This window comes from Biomphalaria glabrata, chromosome 6 (genome assembly GCF_947242115.1).
Source record: "Biomphalaria glabrata chromosome 6, xgBioGlab47.1, whole genome shotgun sequence".
NCBI lineage: Eukaryota > Metazoa > Mollusca > Gastropoda > Planorbidae > Biomphalaria > Biomphalaria glabrata.
The window spans coordinates 30,211,203-30,234,755 of record NC_074716.1 but is presented as its reverse complement, the minus strand read 5'-3'; the positions used below and the strand labels follow the sequence as shown (position 1 = coordinate 30,234,755).

Below are 23,553 nucleotides of genomic sequence, written 5' to 3'. Positions count from 1 at the left end.
CTAATAACAAACACATACACATAAACACAATGTTAACATATTCTTCTACTGAGAAATTTGGTATGAATTCCAAATTTTCCAAAGCAAAGTCTTTCGTTAAAAAATTATGATAAAAAATGATGAAATTACATAAACTCTGTCGCCATATTTGACTTTTCTGTTTTAAAACATCGCTTTTTCGTCTGGAAAAGAGGGGCGGTAGAGTGAAAACGATTAATCCTCGCTCCTTTTTATAATATTTGCTAATGATTGCATTTGGCATTAAAGAATAGGGGTGGGGTGACTCGATATAAGAATTTAATTTATAGCATATATAAATAGTATTAGTGACAGATTTTTTTTTTAAATTGTAATATCTTAACTATAAAACAAAAAAAGAAAGTATTGTTTTGTCCGATGGGCGGAAGGCGATTGCATGAATCGCCCCTCCCACCTGGTACAACCCTTTTTCATTTTATATTTACTAATGATAAAATTTGATATTAGAGTGTGGTGCGACATAATATACAATGGGTTCACATATCAATATGTAGCTTATATTATATAGATATTCAACTTATTTTGTTCACAAACTATGATTTCTCCATAAAAATAGGACCGCCCCCCCCCCACTCAGAGGGCTAGAGTGGGGAGGGCAATACAATTAATTCCCTCCCCCCTTTACCCCACCGAATCGGCCAAGATACCAGAAAGGGAGCGACATCATATACAAATTATATTTTAATGCAACTAATTTTGCTCACAAACTATGATTTCTCCATTAAAGTAGGACCGCCCCCCCCCCACTCAAAGGGTTTAGGTGGGAAGGGCAAAAGAAGTATTCGCCCCCCCCCCCCAAATCTGCCAACAGGGGAACGACATAATATAAAGATTGGTTAAAACACTAATAACAAGTTTTAATCATATAGATATTGTTAGCAAGCTTTGATTTCTACAAATAAATTGGACCGCCCCCCCCCACTCGAAAATTTATGGAAGGGGGGGGGGCGGGATTGATGCCATCCCCCCCCCCCTCCCGACTCCATTAAGTCAGCCAACATACTAGGGGGGCGAAATAATCTTTAAAAAAAGTTGAAATATAAATAATTAGTATATATTATTAACATAAGTAATAAATTCGTATACAAATTTTGTTTAATTCTATACTAAATTTCTCCCGCCCCCCCCCCCCCCCTGGATCCGCCAGTGGTCAATAGGTCCACGTAAATGTGTGCAGAGGTAGGAGAGATGTGTGGTTTTGACGTTAGTTGGTGTCTGGACTCTGAGGGAGTGAGAGTCCTGATTTTTATCTTTGGAGACTATAGTTTGAGTTAGTTGGAAAGTCTACTGTAGATAGTCCATCTTTGAGTTGACCTGATGATCTACATACATACTTGTAAATAAGTGGAATAATTAAGCAAGTGTTTCATTAACTAAAGAGTTCTGAGTTGTGTCTCTTTGGAGAGTATGTTCATGCTCCACTATTACATGATGTCCCTGTCGTCAAGAACAGGGCTTGGAATCGGTTTTCAGTGAGCACACCCCTTCCAACGACCTTCACAACCAGCCAGGGCAACCCTATATATTGGCGACTTGTGACACCTTTAGTTATGACTAAATATGTATGGTTTGGTCCCATGAGGTAATTGTACACATTATTTTTACCACACCAATTCTTGAATCAAGTTGAAACTTTAAATGATTGTTTATTGTACCTAACAAAACATACATCGATTACAGAATTAACCAATACCCGTAAGACAATTAAGTATTGGTAATTTTTTAAATTCAATAAAGGAAAAAAAACTTCAATATTGAGAGATATAGTTAATTATAGCGTTATATATATATATATCCAATCTCATTTGTGGAGGGGGTAGGTTTTCCGTTGCCTTTAGGCTCTCAGTAATCACAACTCAGCTAGAGTCGGGTGTCGAACCTAGACACCCCTTCATAAGTAGCCAAGCCAAGCCAAGCCTAAGCATACTTGGCCTCTCGACCACGCTTCCCACTAGTAAGTTTTAGTTTCTAGCCCTTTAATAAGCTTTGTTTTTAATGAAACAAAAAAGGATAAAAAAAATATTTTGCTTGTTTTCAATTAAATTTTGCTGTAGAAATGTTGCTTTTTGTGTGTAATAAAAATTTGAAGAAAAAACAAACACTTAAAATGAATAAGTCAAGAGACTGTAACAATTTATGAAAACAAATATTTACAAATAAAATGACCAACACGCTGAGCTCTCAGTGCACACACCAGTCTCACATACTCACTGAAACAAAGTTAAATACATTCAAACTTTGGTCAGAAACACAGTTTCACAGGGGCTAAGAGTTGTCAGGTAAGGTCATGTTGACATGGTACAATGGAAATCATAACATTTAATAAGTTGTTTTGTTTGTACAACTGTTGTCAAGACTAATCAGATTAAATGATAGTTACCTATACAGAGACCAAGGGCCTGCCAAATGTTCTAGTGGAGAAGGATGACTGGCAGGGTCAGAGATCTAGCCTTGTTAACAATTGCAATTGATCTATCCAAGTTCAAAAACAACTTATCAAACTGTGATCTAAGAAGACTCTTATTTGGAGATTTTCTTAAAAAGAGTATATTCCAGTTCTTCAAGTAAAGTATTTTAAAAATTGAAATGACTACTAAATAAACAGCAAAGTAGCATTTAGAGTAAAAAATGGATCCAAGTTTGGTGATGTGAAATAAGTTCTCTACAAGTGACATAATTTATAGATAAAACTAATAAAATACTGGCTAGATATTCTGAGGGTAAGCGGCAGTCTGCATTTTATTATTATAATATACATATATATAACCATATAATGTCCGATGATTATGATGTGCGCAGGTTACATGTCTTTACACATAATGCAAAAAGCAGAAATAGGTCAAAGACCAGGCAAAAATGTTGCACATTCAATAGGACTACAGCATGGCTTTCAAAAACTAACACTTCAAACCCAGTTACTGTCTTTACAAGCAAAAGGATTCTAAAGCAAGCCCCAAGCTAAAGTATTCTTACCAACATTGCTAGTAGACATCACCTTTTCTTTGTGTCTTAAAGTTAGAAACCAACTGATCACAACAATTACAGTACACACTTGAAACAAACTGATCACAACAATTACAGTACACACTTAGAAACCAACTGATCACAACAATTACAGTACACACTTGAAACAAACTGATCACAACAATTACAGTACACACTTAGAAACCAACTGATCACAACAATTACAGTACACACTTGAAACAAACTGATCACAACAATTACAGTACACACTTAGAAACAAACTGATCACAACAATTACAGTACACACTTAGAAACAAACTGATCACAACAATTACAGTACACACTTGAAACAAACTGATCACAACAATTACAGTACACACTTAGAAACCAACTGATCACAACAATTACAGTACACACTTGAAACAACCTGATCACAACAATTACAGTACACACTTAGAAACAAACTGATCACAACAATTACAGTACACACTTGAAACCAACTGATCACAACAATTACAGTACACACTTGAAACCAACTGATCACAACAATTACAGTACACACTTGAAACAAACTGATCACAACAATTACAGTACACATTTGAAACAAAATCCTAAGAACAAGACTACAGCTAGCATTATGATAAGATACTAAAACTATATGGAAGGTTTTTAGTTTGTTTTTATGCTTCCATATTTGGTATGTTTTTCAAATTGTATTTAAAACTGGTTACATTATGAACAAACTAAAACAATAATGTTCTTTCTCAATCTTGAATTTCAATCTTACTTTATAAGAAAGCATTCTTGATTTCCTAGGCATTCTAAGTTCTGTTTTACTGCTACTAAAATGTTATATTACATTTGTATAGAAATAAAATTTTTATTTTTATTGATTCTAAGAAATAAGAAGAAAAAAAAAAATTATAGGACATTGTTTCCAAGTCTGAAGATGAAGTGTACTATTTCAGAGACTTGTTTTCTTGGGTGTCAATTTCAGTTCTATTTATGCTACATGCACCTGTCATGAATTATGTTCATTTCTTTTTCTACACATCAAACTGATTGGTAGATAATAAGTGTGTCGACCCTTCCAGTACTCAAGGTATTTAATGTTTTAGTCTGCCAAAAAAAAAAGGATTTTACATTGCACAACCAAACAATAAGGCATCTATCTGTGGAGGCTTTCAAAAATTAGAAGTATCTTATATAAACATTGCATTGCAGTGTTTGTCCATATTAACATTAGTTTAAATAAAATATATAAAATTCAGCTTAGAAAACAAAAACACTTTGCTGCTGCAAATATCCTTCATAGTTAAATATACTTTATAATATAAATAACAAGTCTTCAGCACATATAGGAGATAAACATAGATCAATATCAATTATGAACAGACCAGTGTGTCAAACAGTTACCATAAATAGAAATATCTTTCTATTTACAGAAACACAAAAAAAAACAAAAAAACAATTGCTTAACATTAGAGAAAAAATCTGTAGTTGAGTATCCATCTTTTAAGATTTAGAATTGCTAATTTTACACATTAAAATTTCGAATCACTTTCTGTATTGGCTTTCTGCATATTGGACATGGCCTGCGCTGCTTTTTCAATTTCTTTGCACATTTATAACAGCAGGCTTGGTGTCCTGTCTTGCCATGAACAAGACTGGCTGTCTTTCTGCGTGAGTAGCAAATCACACACAGGTCAGAATTGTTTTTCTCTGTGCACCCTTCCCCATCCACCTCAATGTCTTGTTTGGATTCTGAATCGGAGGAGGGACAGTCTTGCATTTTCAATGAGGGTGTAGGGTTTAAGTTGCTATTTTGGGAGCAGCTTGCATCCTCTGTGGTAATACTATCCTGGCTAGGAGCGCAGGTCTCATCAGTACTATTGTTTGATACTTGTGGCAGCCAATCCGGTCGAACACTCCAGCAGCCCCCACAATTTCTCTGGAATGGTGGATTTTTCAGTTTGCAGTACTCACAGCACCACTTGTCCTGAATAAAACAAGGATAAACATTATTGCTTTTTATAACACCCATTATTATTTTTAAACAGCTTGCCATAGTTAAAACTTCAAGTTAGATTTGTTGTCATTTAATGGGAACTAATAATGCAAAATATATTGCCATAGATGTATTTTTCAAGCATTAAGGTGATGACTTTAAAAAATGAAAAAATATATAAGGCTTGTCTTCGAGTCCGAAGATAAATTAAAATGAGGAATGCAGTATTTCATGTGGGTCAAACAAAATACATTGTAAAGGTTTGATGTTTTTAAATTTATTCTCATTAAGTTTTTTCATTCTGTACTTTGTACATCCAGTAAATATGACCTAGCAGTTTATGATGGTACTTCCTTACTTTGTTTCCTTTGAGTTAATTAACCATAGAATTTTTAAAAAGTTGAGGAGTTTTATTTGTGCATTTCGATGAAAATAATATCCTAGAGAATGTCCTATTTATTTCACTATCCAATAAAGTTGAAACAATACAATGCGATATGACAAACTAAGGCCATCAAGTTGACATCATTTATTAAAAAGAAATCAACAAAGCTTTAGTGACATCATATTTTTTCTATGATGCAACAATGAATGGAACTAGCTGGTGCTTATATCAAATATTCTGTGTTCAACAAGAGATGGAAGTTTCTTGTAGTCCAAAAACTAGACTTAAGTAAACTATCCACTGTTCTAACAAAGAGCTTTATGATATTTAATTGACAATGGTAACAATCCTTAATCACCCATCCCATTTAAATAAAACCAGAATGTTTACTTCTCAGACTAAGCTATGAGGCCAGTACTACTAGTCCAGCACTGATGTAAACACTTACAGCTTCAGTAAGTTCTGTCTCACTCTCATTATCAGAGTCACTGTAGTCTGCTAAGTATTCCACATCAGTCTCGCACACAATCACCAGTGCAGCCTGAAATTTTTTTTTTTTCAAGAAACATGAAAATATTAAGAATACTGATGGCTTGGAGTCTCTGGGACAGGGCAAAATATTAGGTAAATAGTAAAACAATTTTTTTCTCTTATCAACTTGCATATATGTTAAACATTCAAAATAATATTTCAATGTGTAGTTCACCTGCAAGTATGAATTCAGAATGAGTTTGTGTGTAACATATGTGAGTATGACTGCCTTGCACAGGGTGCCTACTTTCTAATCGTGTTTAAATTAGAAAATACAATGTGCTTTAAGCTATGGAATTTAGCTTTAGGAGCATTTATAACCAGTAAATGAGAGTAACTAAGTTTGTAGTTTGTACCCAAAAAACTATTTATCTTTAACTTTCTAAACCATGCTAATATGTGATGTGAATTTTAACACTCAAGTACTAATTTATTCTATGGCCTCCTTCAGTGGCGAAGGGACTATGGATCATCTCATGGAAATGAGATGATGGCTGGGCATTAGCTGTGTTCGGAACGATGTCGCTTACACATCAGTTCCCCCCTCTCCACGCAGCTGATGTATCCAAAGGAACGGCAGTGCCGATACAGTTTGGGGTCAGTGGCGTCACAGGTTATGCCAGGATGTAGCACTGGGAGCTGCAAACTGCCTTAGGGTCACTAGCTCCTGATTTTTCCTCAGGGTTGACTCCTGAAGCCTTTCCCATGATTGGTTATAGCCCACACATCAGTTTCCGCCTCTCCACGCAGCTGATGTAACCAATGGAATGGCAGTGTCAATACAGTTTGGGGTCAGAGGCGTAGAAGGTTCTGCCACAATGTAGCACTGGGTGCTGCAAACTGCCTTAGAGTCACCACCTCCAGTTTTTTCCTCAGGGTTGACTCCTGAAGCCTTTCCCATGATTGGGTATAGCTGGATATTACAGTAGCACAAAAGTGATGGAACATCACAGACTTTTATAAATTAAAATGAACATATTTAAACTATAAGATATGTTGACAAATAAGTAGGCTAAAATTAAACAATATATTTTTCTATGTCACTACAGAATGCTTACATCTTTTGCCGCTGAACTGCTAACATCAGACTCTCCTGAGACCTCCAGAGGTCCATCCATAGGGCTGTTGTCTGAACTGGACTCCACTTCATATTCCACAGAAAAAGAGTCTGAATCATATTCAACTACCACTGTATCCTGAATGGTACATTACAGCACAATGTATTAGTGTTCATTATAACATTGATGACAATTAGAATAACAATAAATAAATGTGAGCACACTGAGTCACATAGAAAGTCTTGTACGCATTAGGAAAAAATCACTTTTAATTATTAAAGTCACACATTCACGGCCTCGCATATTTGGTGGATGTTGCTCTAAAACCTGTTTTTTTTTTAAATGTATATTTTCAGCAATTTCATGAATTTCCTAGGTCATTTTTAGTATTAAAGCACTCAAATTCATCTTAACTGGTAAATAACTTTTAATTAATCAATTATTATAAATAAAAATTAGAAAAGAGAGATGGCACAGCTTTACATAGAAATAATTTTAAAATATGCCCATGTCAATTAGCCATGTTCCTTAAAGTAATCAAGCCACATGTGAAGAAAATACTGCACAACCTCTGATTAATCATAATAAATCATCATGCATGTTTAATATAAGTACTACAAGTTTTAAATATACCATAACTACATTCTTCTACATTATTATTGTATTAACGAGTAAGTGTCTTTATCATATGTTTGGAAACAATTTTAATGTATATAATATCATACATAGTAGTTTTAAAACATTATCAATAATTTGCAGATTTTCAGATTTGGCAGAAGGGGAAGGATACTGTAAGTGATATGGACATGCTTTGAAACCTTACACAGCAACTACTATATAAAAAAAAACAATTATTGAAAATATAAGCATCGCATAAACTTTAAAACCTATCAAGCATCAAGCTTTTTTTTTATTCTGAAGAACCCTACTGTTCACTAACAAAATCTCTTTAATTATAGTTTTTTTTTTTTTTTTTTTGCAGCACTGTTCTTCACCCGAACAAGTCATTCAATTCTATTCACACAAAAGACACTCACATTTTGAGTGTTTGTGTTGTCAGTATTGGCCTCAAATACGACTTGACACTCCCATGAACCACCGGCTCTGTCTGGCTCATCAATTTGAACATTGATTGAGGTGCTGCTGCTAGTTCTCCGCCGCTTAGGATGTTTGGCTCTGGAGTAGAGACTCTCATCAGAGGAACTGACCATCTAGTGTGCAGTTTTAATAATAAAGAATTAGTCTTAACCTAATTAATAACCACACAAAATATATATATATATAAGATATTAGCATTATTAGATTTGAAATCATACAACTGTAAATAAAAAAAAAATAATTTTAAATACTAAGAAGATGGTTAGGTAAATTATTCAAAGAGACTTGGTTCTATGGTATACCCAACAATCTTTTTGGCTTAAATTTGTAAGTGTCGCATGAATGCCTCATGAACTTGATGAATGCTATTTTTAGTTCAGCTAAATTCAATATACTAGAAATCTTCTTCTTCTTCTAGACAGCTTTTTGCTGCTGAGCTGTCAGCTCTTTTACAGACTGTGCGAAGGAAAAATAGTGTGCTGTTTTCTTCAGTTGTTCAGCATTGCCGTATAGGGTGTTGGTTATGTTGGGCTGGAGTGGTAGTAGGGTCTGCCTAATGTGGATTAGGAAGAGGCATTCAAAAGGAATATGGTTTATGGTTTCATAAGGGTGGGCGCAGTGTCTACAAAGGGGAAGTTGTGTGGGATTTATTTTATTGAGATGGTAATTTAACAGAGGTGTGTGTCTTGTCCTTAGTTGGAAGATTGTAGATTGCTCTTTGCGGGAGAGGAAGTTAATACTGTCTAGTTTGTTAGGCATGTTAATTTCTTTGTACATGGCTCTGCCAGTGTTTCCTGTTACCCATTGGTTGAGCCACTCCTCTTTGTGGTTGTTGATTAACAAGTCAAATCAAACAAAACAACAAACCAAGCTACTTACTGAATCACTGAAACATTTCTCAATTTCACTGTCATGGATGATCACTGTGGCCTTGGCTGCCTTATGACTATAGGATGGAGCAGTCAATGGGGTTGATGCTGACGATGATGTATCTGCTGTGATTACACAAGAAAGGTCATGATAGACAAATGTGGACAAAACTGTTTCTGTTAATCCCTTGTACAAAAAGGCCTAAATAAAGACATTTATTTAGCATAATATCAAAATTTCTTTATATCAGTTGGAGGACATGATTAAAAGCAATTAAATGCAACCTGAGAGTCTGGAGATATTAAATGCTTCAACTACTTGACAGAATGTGGATTTTGTAACAGAAAAAAAAAGTATTTTTTTTTAGGAACACTAAGTTTAATTTTAATCATGTTTATTTAAATACATTATTTTAAAATAATTGGAAAAAAATTATTAAGATAATTTAAAATGTAATGTCACAATATATATATAATTATCAATGCTGTCCCTTTTTAAAAATAATAAATTACTAAGTGTAAACAATTTTCTTTTCCCTTTGTTTTTCTCTGTATCAATAAACACTATTAACAAAGTATATATATATATTATATATATTTTTTTACAATTTCAAACTTTTAATGTATTACCTGATTGTGAAACTGATGGTTGACTCACTAATTTCTGTGTTGAAAAATGAAAAAGAAATAAAAAGGAAGTTTTATTTTTAAATCCAATAATATAAGCAGTTACCAAAAATTTCATTGAATTGAAAAAAAGCAGATGTTTTATTTGTTACAACACAGCAAATCTAAAGTGGTATGTGTTTTAGAACATCATTTATGCAGAACATACACAGGAACATAAAATATGTTAAGAAAATATCACAGTAGTCTTTTTTAAGTGAAATTGCCACATTATTTTGATGTTAGCAAAATAAAAATAGATATCCTAACAATCATAAATAGTTTAGTTTTTCTAACTAACCTGTTCTGAACAAGCATTACTTGCTGCCAGAGAAGATAATGTGTTTCTTTCAGACTCCTGTCTATTAGGCCTGGATGTTTCTTGACTTACTGCATGTCTTTGTATGTGAAGGGCAGAGTCTTGCAATGGGATACAGTTTTTCCAGATTAAACCTCTGTCAATAAAACATGGTAAGTAAATATTTTTTTAAGTCCTGTGGTGTATGCATCAAAATTGTTTTAAATATATGAAAAATAAACAATGCATTTACATTTCGTAAAACAACCCAGAACCTCCAGTTCTATTAGTATTGTTAATAGGCAATTTTTAGAAGGTTTACGAAACTGGATATATTTTATCACATTTTTTTAAAAATTCTGCTAGTAAATGGAAAAATAATTCACAGATCTTTGCTTTTTTGCAGATTTTCTGCAAATTTTAATAGGTGGAAATATATATATATATATATATATATATATATATATATATATATATATATATATATATATATATATATATATATATATTATGAAATTTAAATGAAAAAATCCAAAATTGAATAAAAATGTATTACTAATATTAATTAAAAAATGAGAGACTATGCACCTACTCACAATTGTAAACATACTATTGATTGCTTGCTTGTATAAATACATAAATAAATATACAGTTTCTACTTGGCAGATTTCTGTTATCGCTTTTGGTTTCGAACACACATGGTGTGATAAATGAAGGATCACTGTATAAACAAAGATATTGACGACAGTACTTACAATGCTTCATTTCTTGTAAATGTATTGACATTCAAAGCAGTGCCCAGAGGATCACCCCCACAATGAACAACAGCTACATTGTTAGGGTCATATAGAGCCCTGTCCTTAATGTACTGTATCACATGATGGGTCACCTGTTTAGATATAATTGATATTAGGAGTAATTTCTATGATACAGTCAAATAGATTTACCAATATTGCTTTAAATTTAATCAAGTGATTTTTAACTTTCTACATTGTATTCCTAATATGTGAATAAAATGTATCATGTTGTAATAACTTGCTAGACCAGATATGAACCTTTCAATTACAAAGCTTCAAATTTGAAATGACAATATTAACATCAAAAGTGAAAACTTTCAATTCTGTAAGTCAATTACATTTTTACTCCTACTTATTTATTCCTTGTCCAAATTTCTATGATTCTGCTGATTCTATGAACAAAATACAAGAAAAGTACCTCCTGCATTGTGAAAACCTCTCCTTTGCCACCATTCAAGTGTATCACATTAAGCAAGCCAGGATTGGGTCTGACCTAAAATGAATAAACCAAAGCTGTGATTAATATGAAAACAAAATGAACTGACTTCTCCAAGATAAAACTAAACCATTGGGAGACACATAAGTTTTTAGGGTGAATCACTTAGAACCACTATCCATTTTTAAGTCTTTTACAACTGATGACAAATTAGGAACTGGTACTTATCAGAATAGAACAAGTACCAATGAATATTCTACAAAAATAGACTTCTTTCTGATCAGATTCTATCACTGGTCACTAAAATTCTGAAGTTTTTATCCTTACTTAATACTATGTTAAAGACAAAAGAGGAGATAAATGATAGATAAAAATGTATTATTTAGCTATCACTTTTCAGAATGTAGTATTATCACAGACATGTAAGAGATGTTAAAGTGTACAGAGTAAAGTCACGATTTATTTCAAAATCCTGCATGCAGGTTCTCAGCCAATAAGCCTACCGATAACAAAAATTATATATAATTCTAAATACTTTCTAAAACAAGTTTTTTTTTTGTAAAATGGTCTGTACCATGGGTATTTTAATAACTGTAGTTTCTGCTGTGTATTGTTGTGAAGTGTTATCTTGAACAGATTCTCTTGTTGACATCACAGTTTCTGTAAGTATAATACAAGGAAATTTATGAGTATTAATCACACATATCAAAATTAAAACACTAATGCTTAAAATCTATTCAACATCTAAAGAAATTTTTTTTTGGTAAAACTTAATTACTTTATGATTGTTTTTAGTAATGACACCAAAGTAGTGTTATTTTTTTAAAAATCATAGCTACAAAATATAAGGCTTCTTGACAAAGAAAGAAGTATTCACTTTATGGAAGTATTTTTTATATATATGTACACAGTCTAATCCAGTTAATCAAACCCAGGTTAATCACATGAATCACTAATTTGTATCTCTATAAATTATTAAACATCTCTTTCTGATATAGCCCAATAACTAGTAATGGATTATGTATACAAACACACACACATTAATTATATATATGTATGCACGCACACGCACACACATACATATATATATACATACATACATATATATATACATATATATATATATATATATATATATATACATATGTATATACAGATATATACATACATACATATGTATATATCATGGGCGTAGCCGGGGGGGGGGGGGGGGGGGGGGTTCTTGGGGTTCAAACCCTTGGGGGGGGGGGGGGGTTTGGGAACGGAATTAAGTGACTGATTTTTGGTTTCATTTTGTTTATTTTAGGTGAGATTTTAATACTAAATCATCACTTACCACAGCACAGCCGAGGCAGTTTTGAGTTAAAAACCCTCTACCAGGGGGCTTTGAGTTTAAAACCCCCTACAGGGGGTTTTGAATTTTAAACCCCCTACCAGAGGTTTTTGCAGTTGAATCCCCCTCTTCTATAAAACAAAACAATAAAAATGCAAACAACAATCCCTAAATTCCAACAGCACAGTTGAGGAAGATTTTGATTTTAAAACCCCCTCTAAAATTTACGATAAACCCCATCTTCAATATAAAAAAAGCAAATTACACACTCAAAATTCTATGAGCGTAGCCAAAGGGGTTTTGAGTTTAACCCCCCCCCCTCCAGTTGGGGTTTGAAGCTAAAAAGTACCTCTTCAATATAAAAAAAAAGCAAATTACACACTATAAAATCTATGAGAGTAGCCAAAGGGGTTTTAAGTTTAAATCCCCCTCCTCCAGATGGCTGTTTCTTTAAAGTTTAAAACCCCTCCAGATGGTTTTGAGTTTAAAATTTCCTTTACAGAGCGTTTAGAGTTGAAAACCTCTCTCTTCAATATTATTTTAAAGCAAACTACAGTCACCAAATTCTAAGATCGTAGCTAAATGGGGTTTTGAATTAAAAACAAAACAAAAAAACTCCAGAGATTTCTTAGTTTAAAACCCCTCAACAGATGATTTGACGAAAAAACTTTCCTTTTCAATATAAAATCTAAAGCGAAATACAGGCATGTAATTCCAAGAGCGTAGTCAAGAAAGGTTACAAATTTCTACCAGTGGCTTGGGCTCCATTAATAAAGTGCAAACTCCCCCAGACCCCCTTGCTAGCAAAAAAAAAAAATCCTGGCTACGCCTATGATATATATATACATACATATACATATAAAATATATTATATAATATAAAAATATAATATAAAATATAGAATATAAAATATTAATAATAATAATCTTTATTAACCATGAGGAAATTAGTCATACAATTTGTGCATTATTTTGAAGGCACAAATTGCATGGCACGTCACGCAACAGTGCAGCAACATCTAGGATTGAAGCATTTAATTTGAAACCAACAACGATGAAAGAATTTTGTTCCTAACAGGTTGCTCAAGAGGGTCTAATATAGAATGTGTTTATCATTGATCTACTTACAGTCAAAGGAAAAAAAACAACACAAACCTGATATGCACATGTTTCATAGGAAAAGAATGAAAAAGAAAGAACACTGGAACAGGAATAAAAAAAGGAACTGAATAAAGGAAAAAAAGGGAAGGGGGAACAAGTTACCACTGATTGGGGGCAATGCCAATTTCACAATGACTAAAAATAGAATTGCATTTGGCAAATTGAATATTTAGGAGTGGTTATATTCTGGGGTAGTGTTGAAACTTCCGGCCTATTTTAGGTAAAAAAAAGTACATGTGACATGTATAATATATAATATAGATCTATGTTTATAATATTATTATTTAAATAATTATTTTTATATAGATCTAGATTCTAGATCTAGATTATTACTTAGTAATGCTATCTAGAATCTAAAATCTAATGTAATGTACTAATTTTTAAAAAATAGATATCGATCTCGTCTTGACTTTGAGACTAAACCTTTAAGAGTCTAGAACTATATAGATATATGATATGATATAGAACTAGTACTGAGTATATAAGCCTTATAATAAGGTCTATTATAGATTCTAGAATCTAGATATAGACTAGACCTAGATTCTATCCTTTACTCTAGAGCGAGCAATTCTTGTATGTATGTATGTATGTATGTATATATATAAATTTTAATTCAAAAATGGCTCTGAGGATTTTGTTTAAAATTTGAAGGTATATGTATATAAACCAGAAAAAAATTCTCAACCCATTGGCCACAAGGGGAAAACTCGAGATCGACTGTTATATCAGTTTGAAAATGTTTCATTATCAAAAAATTAATTTTGTCTTGAATGTTTTACGAATGAAAATTTTTCATGACGTCAAAGGGAAAAAACCTGCTTACGTCACTAGGTTTACAGCAGTAAATTAAAATATCTCTTTGCAAACAAATGAATCAATAGGCCTAATCAAACCATACATACCTCTACAAATTTTATTTCATTTTATTCATTCATATACTAATAATCTATTAAGTGTCTGCTAGAGTCTGTGCATTATCAAAGTACAAAATAAAAAGCGATGAATATTTATGAATTGCATTGTAATAATTGAATACCTTTTTTATAGTGCAAGGAAATTTCATGCTTATAAAATAGCATTCACAGAGAGCTAAGGTCCAATCTCTATAGCCTCACAGTGGGGGGAGGGGTATCTGAACGAAGGTTTCCTTGAAGATTAAGGAGGAGTGCAGTATTTTATGTGGCCATGCAGCCCCAGCTGCAACCCACATAGTTTGCCAGATCCAATGCAAACATAAGGATTACAAGCTCTGGTCGATTTAGATTTTCTTTTCACCATCTACATCTGTCCTAAGCAGTGGATTTTCTTTTGTTCTCTAAAAGTGTATCCCTTGGTCTTTGTAAAAAAATCTCGTTCTAAAGCCACCTGCAGTCAGATGCCCATTTCTATGTCAATTAAATTTATTTAAAGCAAGTTGGTGCCTAAGCTGGTCTTTAAAGCGTTTCTGTGAGACATCTCTCTTATGCATAACTCACAAAATTAAAAAGACTGCCTTTTTGCAAACGTTCATCCCCATACGGGATAGTGCTTTCTCCATAAAAAGTCCATCTATACTGTCCTTACCGGTGTTTCGCTGGAACATCGCGGTCTTGCCACCATATGTCCTTGATGGAGTGAAAACATCTTTGGTGAAAGTGTTCAAGAAGTCTTAGTTGCTTTCTGTAAAGTAACCATGTCTCAGATCAATATAGATCTAGATAGAAGGGTTGCTTGGTAGACACTGATTTTTGTAGAAAGGCAGAGCGATTTATTCTGCCAACTCATTCCTTGAAGCATCCTAAGCCTAGCCTAAAGTAGGCTAAAGCACTACTGATTTCGGGTATAGATGTATTTATATATCCTTCCTTAAGACATTATTCAACCGAGCAAGGCTCGGTCACCTGGTTAGACCTGGTTCTATAAAAATAATAGATTAGTTAGATCTAGATCTATCTAGTCAGAACTAGTCTAGATCTAGATTAGTTCTCTAATTATAATTTTATAATTATTTTAGTTACTAACTAAGACTAAACTAACACTAGGGCTAGGCACTAGTAGTAGTTGTGGCTAGGCACTAGTTGTGACTAGTGACCCAGGGAGCTAGGCTAGATCTTATAATCTAATTAGATATCTACTAGATTATTACGATTATTTACTACTAATTATATACAACTACTAGATCTACTACAAGACTCTAACTCTAGTGTCTAGTACTAGATGATCTAGACAATCTAGTGTACTACTAGTCTACTAGGTCTAGTACTAGTAGTAGTAGTACTAAGACTCTAGACTCTGCTCTAGATCTATAAACTATAAACAACGTCAATCGAACACCTTCGTGTTAAGGGTACTTATCGAACACACCATTGTATTTTTTAAAATTCTCCTTTATTTCGATGATTATGACGAAACTTGTCCATTCCTACTGTGCATAGTCCATTCCTATTGTGCATAGTCCATTTCTTTATATTTCTCTATATTTAGTTTCATTTTCACCAGAGGATATTTTTTTTACTTATATTCAAAGTGCATTGGTGATATTGGTATAAAAACGTCACTTTTTTTTTACCTATTGGGAAGAGTGAAGTGAGTCTCGGGTTAAGGGTATTTTTTAATGCCAATGATGCTTCAGCTCAACAAAACCAATATATTATGCTTCTAATTAGGCTGAGAAATATTTTCATCTATTTGTTTAAAGTGTCCCTTGCTACCCAAACATGAAAATTGAGGTTTAAATAGGGGGTGTTCGATAGTTGTTGTTTTTTTATAAAAGCAATCTCAGCTTCGTAAAATATCGAACACCATTTTAATATTAAAAATAAACATCAAAGGGATATACCCAAAGAATACAAAATATTTAAATTATATATTTTTTTAATTGTTATTTTTTTAAATAATGTAATGCAAACTACAGATATAAATTACTCGTGTGTTACAATTTGTATCACATCAGCTATTTGTGGTTCACCGTAAATGTGCTATATTTTTTTTAAGTAAATAGATTTACATCGATATGCACTAATTGTACCCATTTTAAAAGCTTGATTTTATGACACATTTAGTTTGATACTATTAACATTATTGAGATAGCAGTAGGACTAAGAAAGTAGAATATATCCAGTTGTGTTCTTTTTTTCAGATGCCCCAATCTATTTAAAACTTCTGAATTATGTGAACCAATACCTAGCACATGTGCTTGATGTGAAGAGATAAAATAAAACGAAAGGGGGAGGTATAGAATGTAGATATATGGTATTTTGAAATAAAAATGTCTTTGGCAGGTTAAAAAAAAAAGGGGGGGGGGGGAAAGAGAAACAGTCAAGACACTGTATCAAGAGATTATCAATAATTGATCGACCATTAAAATGTGACATCAGCCTCAAATACAGACAGTCAGTTGTGCTTCTCGATCTAGACATGTGGCGCCGGGTCTATTTACATATTTAAGCTATTTTGAGATATAAGGCCCTTAATAAATCCAGATATTATTTATTTGGGGGAGAGCCTAATAAGCTTTGGTAGCCAATAGATAATCCTGCCCTCCCCAAGCCATTGCAGGACACAACAGTTTACGTGGTTGACCTAAAAACAAAACATACGCAGCTCCACGTATCTAGTCGCCGATCTAGCATGCTCAGTGCATGTAACAGCCCAAAAGTCAGTGCTAGATATTTTTCAATCAAGGCGGGGGAGGAGGGCTGTAAAGCTATGGTAGCTTGTGAGCTGTGTTACCTATAGATGTAGATAGATCCGCCCTCCCTAAACCACCTGGTTGACCAAAAAAAACGTATTTTAGAGCATGTTTAGTATTTGTCACACACACACAAACAACATATCTATATATGTATAATATGCATATCTATCATGCCTAGTTTTTGTGACCTAATTAGCAGCTTGACCGTAGGTATTCGACTGATGGCTCCTCCCCCTTTTCCCTCAACATTGTTCTTACTACAACTAGAACAATGTTTTGGGGCTGTGTTGATGGCCTGGTTTACACCTGTGTGTTGCGTTATCACTGACCATTTTGTTTTGTTGTTGTGTGTTAGTCTGGTGGCTGCATTTAGATTGAGTCTTGAAATTTACGTTGTTACTTTGCACTGAAAAAGTGTGAATGTTGGAGAGTGGAATTGTGTAAGAAAAAAGTGTGGGTAAGGGGGTGTAGGCAGAATAATAGAGTTGTTAAATGTGATATTGTTATTATTTTGTGCATTTGTGATGTTCCAAAGTAGTGTCTTTGTAGCGCAATATGAGCTTTATCATACTTTACGGAAAAAAAAATAAATATATATATATATATATTCTAAAGACCAAAATAAGTACTGGTAAGGTAATGTGTCGGTAATGCGTTACTGGACTTAGCACCTTACAATTACATGTATCGTCAGTTTCTAAGCAGAGCTGATAGATTCCTTCGATGTGGAGCATGTAAAAATGACTAAAAATCTGTCTTGACATGGCGTAAAATGAAATTGAAACACAATACTTTCCACAAAATTTTAAGATTATAAACACTTAAAAACACCATACTTCTCATGTGTTCGATAGTTTATTAATATGTGGCGGAAAACAGATTGAGCTCTCAACATTCTACTTTAAGGACCATTTTTTTGACCAATTTCAAAATTACTTTTATTGACATATTATATATCAAATTTATTGCCCAAGAATAGAGGAATTCAAAAAAAAATAAAATCAGAAGCAACAGACAATTATTTAACTTGAAAAAATGAGGTCAAACACACTTACCCCTAATAATGAAAAATTCATCACTCACAGAAAATATGTCCCATAATCCATGAATTTCACAAATTCACAATATTATTAATAGAAAAATATATCCCAAAGTAAAGTATATTTATAGAACATTTGAAAAAAATATAAAAACAAGTTTTTTAAGTCATTAATGCAAATTAATTGAGCCACCCCAGACCCCACCCCTCCGTAAAAAAAATTAGGTTGCAAATTATACTTTATCATTATCCTAAATAACAAAAACATAATTAGTTTAGACATATTATGTATCAATTTTAATGCCCAAGAAGAGAGGAATCCAAAAAAAGTAAATTCATTATCATCAGACAAGTATTTAACATAAAAAAATGAGGTCAAACACACTTACCCCTAATAACGAAAAATCCATAATTCACAGAAGATATGTCCAATAATCCATGAATTTCACAAATTCACAATATTATTTGCTTAAAACTATGTCACAAAGTAAAGTATATTTATATAACATTTGAAAAAAAAAAAAAAAAACCTTAAAAAGTATTTATAATTAATAAATAAGCCCCCTCTTCGGCCCACCCTACCAATAAAAAGTCTTTTTTTTTCCCTCTTATCTTCATGTTTAAACATGATACTATTTATATCAATTTTAGATAAAGGTTATAGATATGTATAATTTTAGACTAGAAAAGATCTAATATTAAATGAAATATTATCAAGATTTAGATCTATTCTAGTTCTTGATCACTTTTTAGATCTAAATCTAGGTCTAGAGTACTCTACTTAGACCTAATAAAGCTTAACCTGCATGGTGCATGATCTATATCTATTGACTATTCTGTTTATTATCTCAAATAATCTCAATCTTTGTATCTCTGTAGTAACTGTTGCTGAGAAAAGAAATAAAAACAACTTTTATAATTTGGTTAATATGTGTTTGTTGTTATTTTTAACTATGTCACTATGTCTATTGAATCTCTTCTACTCTTGTTTATAATTGACTAGATCTAGATTTTTTCCACTTTAACTTTAAGTAATTTAAGATGTAGATCTAGAGATCAGATCTAATTTAACCCTACTGAGTTTATAAGATCCTATGAATTAGATTTAGATATATAAAATCTTAGATCTAATCTACATTTAGATTCCTAGATCCACACGTGTACATCGCTAATTGACTATCTACTAGTAGTACTAGTTACTAGATCTAGAAATGACTAGATCTAGATAGTAGATTTAGATCTCAGATTTTTTTCCATGTTAAAATCTTGTCCTAAGTCTTACTATGAATTATATTTAGACGTAGATATAAGGCTATATAAATTATATAGATCTAAGACCTAGAGTCTACATTTAGACTTAGACTAGGTCACTAGGGTCTTGATTCTTGATCCACGTGTGTACATCGCTACTTGACTATCTACTAGAAATGACTATATAGGCCTACTATATATAAATACTAGACATATGTTACCCGCTACCCGCGGGTCTTTATTTGCGCATTACTGTCGATATAGTCACATTTAAACGAAATAATAATGTAATAAGTAAAGCGAATGTGTCAATGTAAAAATAGTGTGAATGAAGCTCTCAAATCAAAATAGCTAATAGGCTTAAATCCATTTTTTGAAATTAAAACAATTGCTTGTAGGCCTACATATATTTGATTAAAATTTAAGATGAATAGACTTAATTTTGTATGTTCATGTGTTACAGTATAAAGTAGATATTGAGGTAGACATAGATCTAAATCTACACTAATCTAGAGTTAAAAATTGGCTTTTATAGAGTTCATTCTGTGTTGCGCATGCGTGACCTTTTTTCATGAATGAATATAGGCCTATCTCAACACGGCTACGCAACTTTAGCGAACAGCGAACGAATGTATTAAAAATGCTTTAGAAAAACAAATTTGAATGTTAAATTGATTAAAATATCAAATGAATGGACAATAATTAGTATGTTTATGTGTTAAAGCACAAAACTATCTTTGCGAAAAGAAGTTTTATCATCTTAGAGTTCAATAAGAGTTTTAGACCTAGACCTAGGAATAGACTCAGTAGAGAGATGTGTTAGTGTGTCTAATGAAAGAATGTTCGCCAGGAAATCTGTAGTCACAGATATCAGGAACTAATTTATGTAAAAAATGCTTTTGAAACACAAAATTGAAGGTTAATTTCATTATATAATGAAATCATTGGATCTTCTTTTGTATTTTCATGTGTCAAAGTAAAAAACTATCTGCGCAAAGTGTATTTCTTAAAATTAGATCTAGGTCTAAATCCTTTCGATCTTTTCTCATGTCAACATTGTTAACCATGGCCTAGATCTATAAATACTATAGCTTTAATAGAGTCGGACAACTTTTTTTTTTTTTTGAGGATCTTAAGTTTGTTTTAGGGCTACAATACATACACTACGGTCTAAGTTAGTAGCCAAGGAACATTCCTGCCTAGTTTTATCAAGATTGGTCAAGCGGTTTTGATGTCTATAAGTAACATACATACATACACCTCACATTCTACTTTATAATATAGATAGATCTAAATCATCTAGTTCTAGATCTAATCTATCTTGATAAGAGAATTTAGATCTAGATCAGTAAATATTTAAATAATTTCACGCTTATTAACTCTAATGACTAGATCTAGACTAATCTAATCTTAGAGTCTAAGTCCAGTGACCTAGATCTAGTCCTAGACCTAGAGATCGATCTATGTCTAACTAATCTAAAAGCATTTCGCTATATTGATTTTAAAATATGGTTAAGATCTAGTCTTTATAGATATAGATCTGTAGAAACTATTATAGATCTAGAGATAGATTAATTTAGATCTAAAATCTAAGTTCAAAATGTGCCCCCCCCTCCCCCCTCGCGCTGAAACATCGCATTGCCGGGCCGATTTTATGACGCATGCAATGCACCAGTATTAAAGTAAAATAATTGCCGTAATAGTCGATATTAATTTAAAAATTATAGGTTTTTAGCTTTTACAGACTAAGATCTCAATTCAGAGGTGCGCCTTCAGGTTGACTAAGTCAAAACGTGTGTTTGTTTTTTTTTATCGCGCGCGCCTGGCTAAAGATAGATACCCGTGTTCCCGTCCTTGAAGTTAATTATTGAAGAAAACGACATCCTATTATTAAAGCAGAATAATTAACTAAGCAGTTGATATTATGAACTGAATTTATCTGTAATAGATTCTGTCTATAATTACCTTTGCTAGAATTATCGCTTCGAATATTTCTGAGCGAATGACACAAAAAAAAAGCACTTTGAACGGGAGGTCATGAAGTCAATTCCGGCGACCTCCATTCTGATTGGTGTTTAAAAAAACGAGATTTTATAAATATTTTTTTATTTTAAATAACCAAAAAATAAAAAAAAAAATTAATTATGATGATAGAAATACAAAAATAAGTGTTTTGCAACGAAAATCGGCAAAATGTAAATTATATTAAAAAAAAAATGTACACATTGTTTGGCGACATCACAACTTCAAAAATTGCATCGAGGCTATTTTTTTTCAAATTTAAGACAAAAGAAGCATTTTATTTACTTTTTTTTTTCTTTATGGTGTGTAACAATCATTTTTAAATACTAAGTATGTATTTTATACATGAGTTATATTTCTAAAATATGTTTCTTACCTTTTGAAATGGGATCACATAAATCCAGAAGTAAATGTTGTCTGTCTTTTTGGCAATACTTCATGATATTCACAAATGCACAAATTCCATATAAAAACGAATTTCAAAAAAATTTTGCTAATGAAGCTTCCAGAAACATAGATCTATCCATCAGTAAAAGCAAATATACCACAGATGGTCTATATTCAGAGATAATGAATATTGAACTCGAAAAATGCATTTTCAATAGAGAATCTGTTTTCCGCCATGTTCGATAAGATAAGATTCTTGAAGGTAGCGGTAAAACGCTGTTCGAAACTTTAAGCTTTTGAAAGCATCGACCTGACCCACTTGAACATCAAATTTATATAATTTTAACTATGAATAGTAATACTAGACTCTAGTAATAGAATAAAACATGTCTACTTTTTAAGAAAAATGGATGAGGAGTTCATAGATATAGTTGTACAATCCATTTTTTTTCTAGGTCTAATTCTTACGGAGATACACAAATTCAAACATAAAAAATGTTGGCGACTGAGCTTAACTTGTTCGATAGACATAAATTACGGTAAATGACTCTGCTAGTAGTAGTAAGTAGTACTTGTAGTAGTAGATCATACTCATAGCATAGTCACTAGTCATAGAGTCATAGACTCATACTACTCTCATAGAGTCTAGTCCTAGTCCTAGTACTAGTAGATGAGATTTGAGGACTAGTCTAGATTATTCTAGACTAGACTTAGAGTTACTCAGTTAGATACAGAGTCTAGATGTAGTGACAATGTAGTCCTAAACAGTAAACAATAAAACATTTTACTATTTAGTTTAGTTACAATCTAGTATGAATCGTACTATGATTTAGAATTTTTAGATCTAATATTTAAATATTAATAATTTAATTTATTAATTATAATCTAATAAATAATTTAATTATAATTCTTTTTAGTCATTATCATTGTGATGATTATGATAGTCTTAGTCTTACTCTTACGTCTTATTAGTCTTACTCTTAGACTTAGTCTTAGAGTTTAGAGCTAGATCTATATAGAATCTAGATACTAGATCTAGTTACTACTCAGCTAATACTAGTCTAGAAGATCTAGATTCTACTACTAGTCATGATCTAGTAGTACTAGAATCTAGTAGTAGTTATAGTTTATAGGTAATAATTATAATAATAATTAATATTACTTACTAGGTCTAGTAGATCTAGATCTATTACTCTTACTTCTTAGATTTAGAATCTAGATAGATCTATATATATAGATTTAGAAATTAGATAGATATCTTAATAATCTACTCAGTAACTGACTAACTCAGTACTCATCCGTCAAGATGTTGAACTCGCGTATAAATTCTATGTCTATATAGTTTTATAGGTCAGTACAGATCAGTACACAGTTAAAGCAGTAAAAAATTACCTAACATTCAACCAAATAGATCGATCTAGATTTTATCTATAGACATTATACTTATAAATAGGCTACATATAGATTCTAGATGTATATCTAGATCTATATAGTTATCTATACCTTTCTTCTATAATAAATATATACTGGATCTATATT

The 23,553-nt window shown here is 32.3% G+C and overlaps 1 protein-coding gene across 5 annotated transcripts; it reads right to left on the bottom strand.

The window, feature by feature from the left end:
* Positions 1–2,147: 2,147 nt before the first annotated feature.
* LOC106077134 (E3 ubiquitin-protein ligase Mdm2-like) lies at positions 2,148–23,553 on the bottom strand. 5 transcript variants are annotated; one of them, XM_056033532.1, is made up of 12 exons: positions 23,181–23,328; positions 15,206–15,301; positions 11,724–11,809; positions 11,132–11,206; positions 10,672–10,805; positions 9,920–10,073; positions 9,583–9,616; positions 8,963–9,078; positions 8,023–8,196; positions 6,986–7,123; positions 5,845–5,937; positions 2,148–5,002 (listed from the first exon to the last, which is right to left on the bottom strand). In XM_056033532.1, exons 2-12 carry the CDS (start codon positions 15,222–15,224, stop codon positions 4,541–4,543), a joined length of 1,485 nt encoding a protein of 494 aa, XP_055889507.1. In that variant the 5' UTR covers positions 15,225–15,301; positions 23,181–23,328; the 3' UTR covers positions 2,148–4,540. The 5 variants fall into 5 exon arrangements, with proteins under 5 accessions (XP_055889507.1, XP_013093373.2, XP_013093367.2 ...); XM_013237919.2 differs by lacking the exons at positions 15,206–15,301; positions 23,181–23,328 and adding an exon at positions 23,518–23,553; XM_013237913.2 differs by lacking the exon at positions 15,206–15,301.

Coding starts and splice junctions, on each gene's coding strand:
- LOC106077134 (XM_056033532.1), bottom strand. Junction 11,207..11,723: donor CAGTTATTAAAATACCCATG/GTACAGACCATT, acceptor TATTCATTTTAG/GTCAGACCCAATCCTGGCTT. Junction 7,124..8,022: donor ACAACACAAACACTCAAAAT/GTGAGTGTCTTT, acceptor TGTACCATTCAG/GATACAGTGGTAGTTGAATA.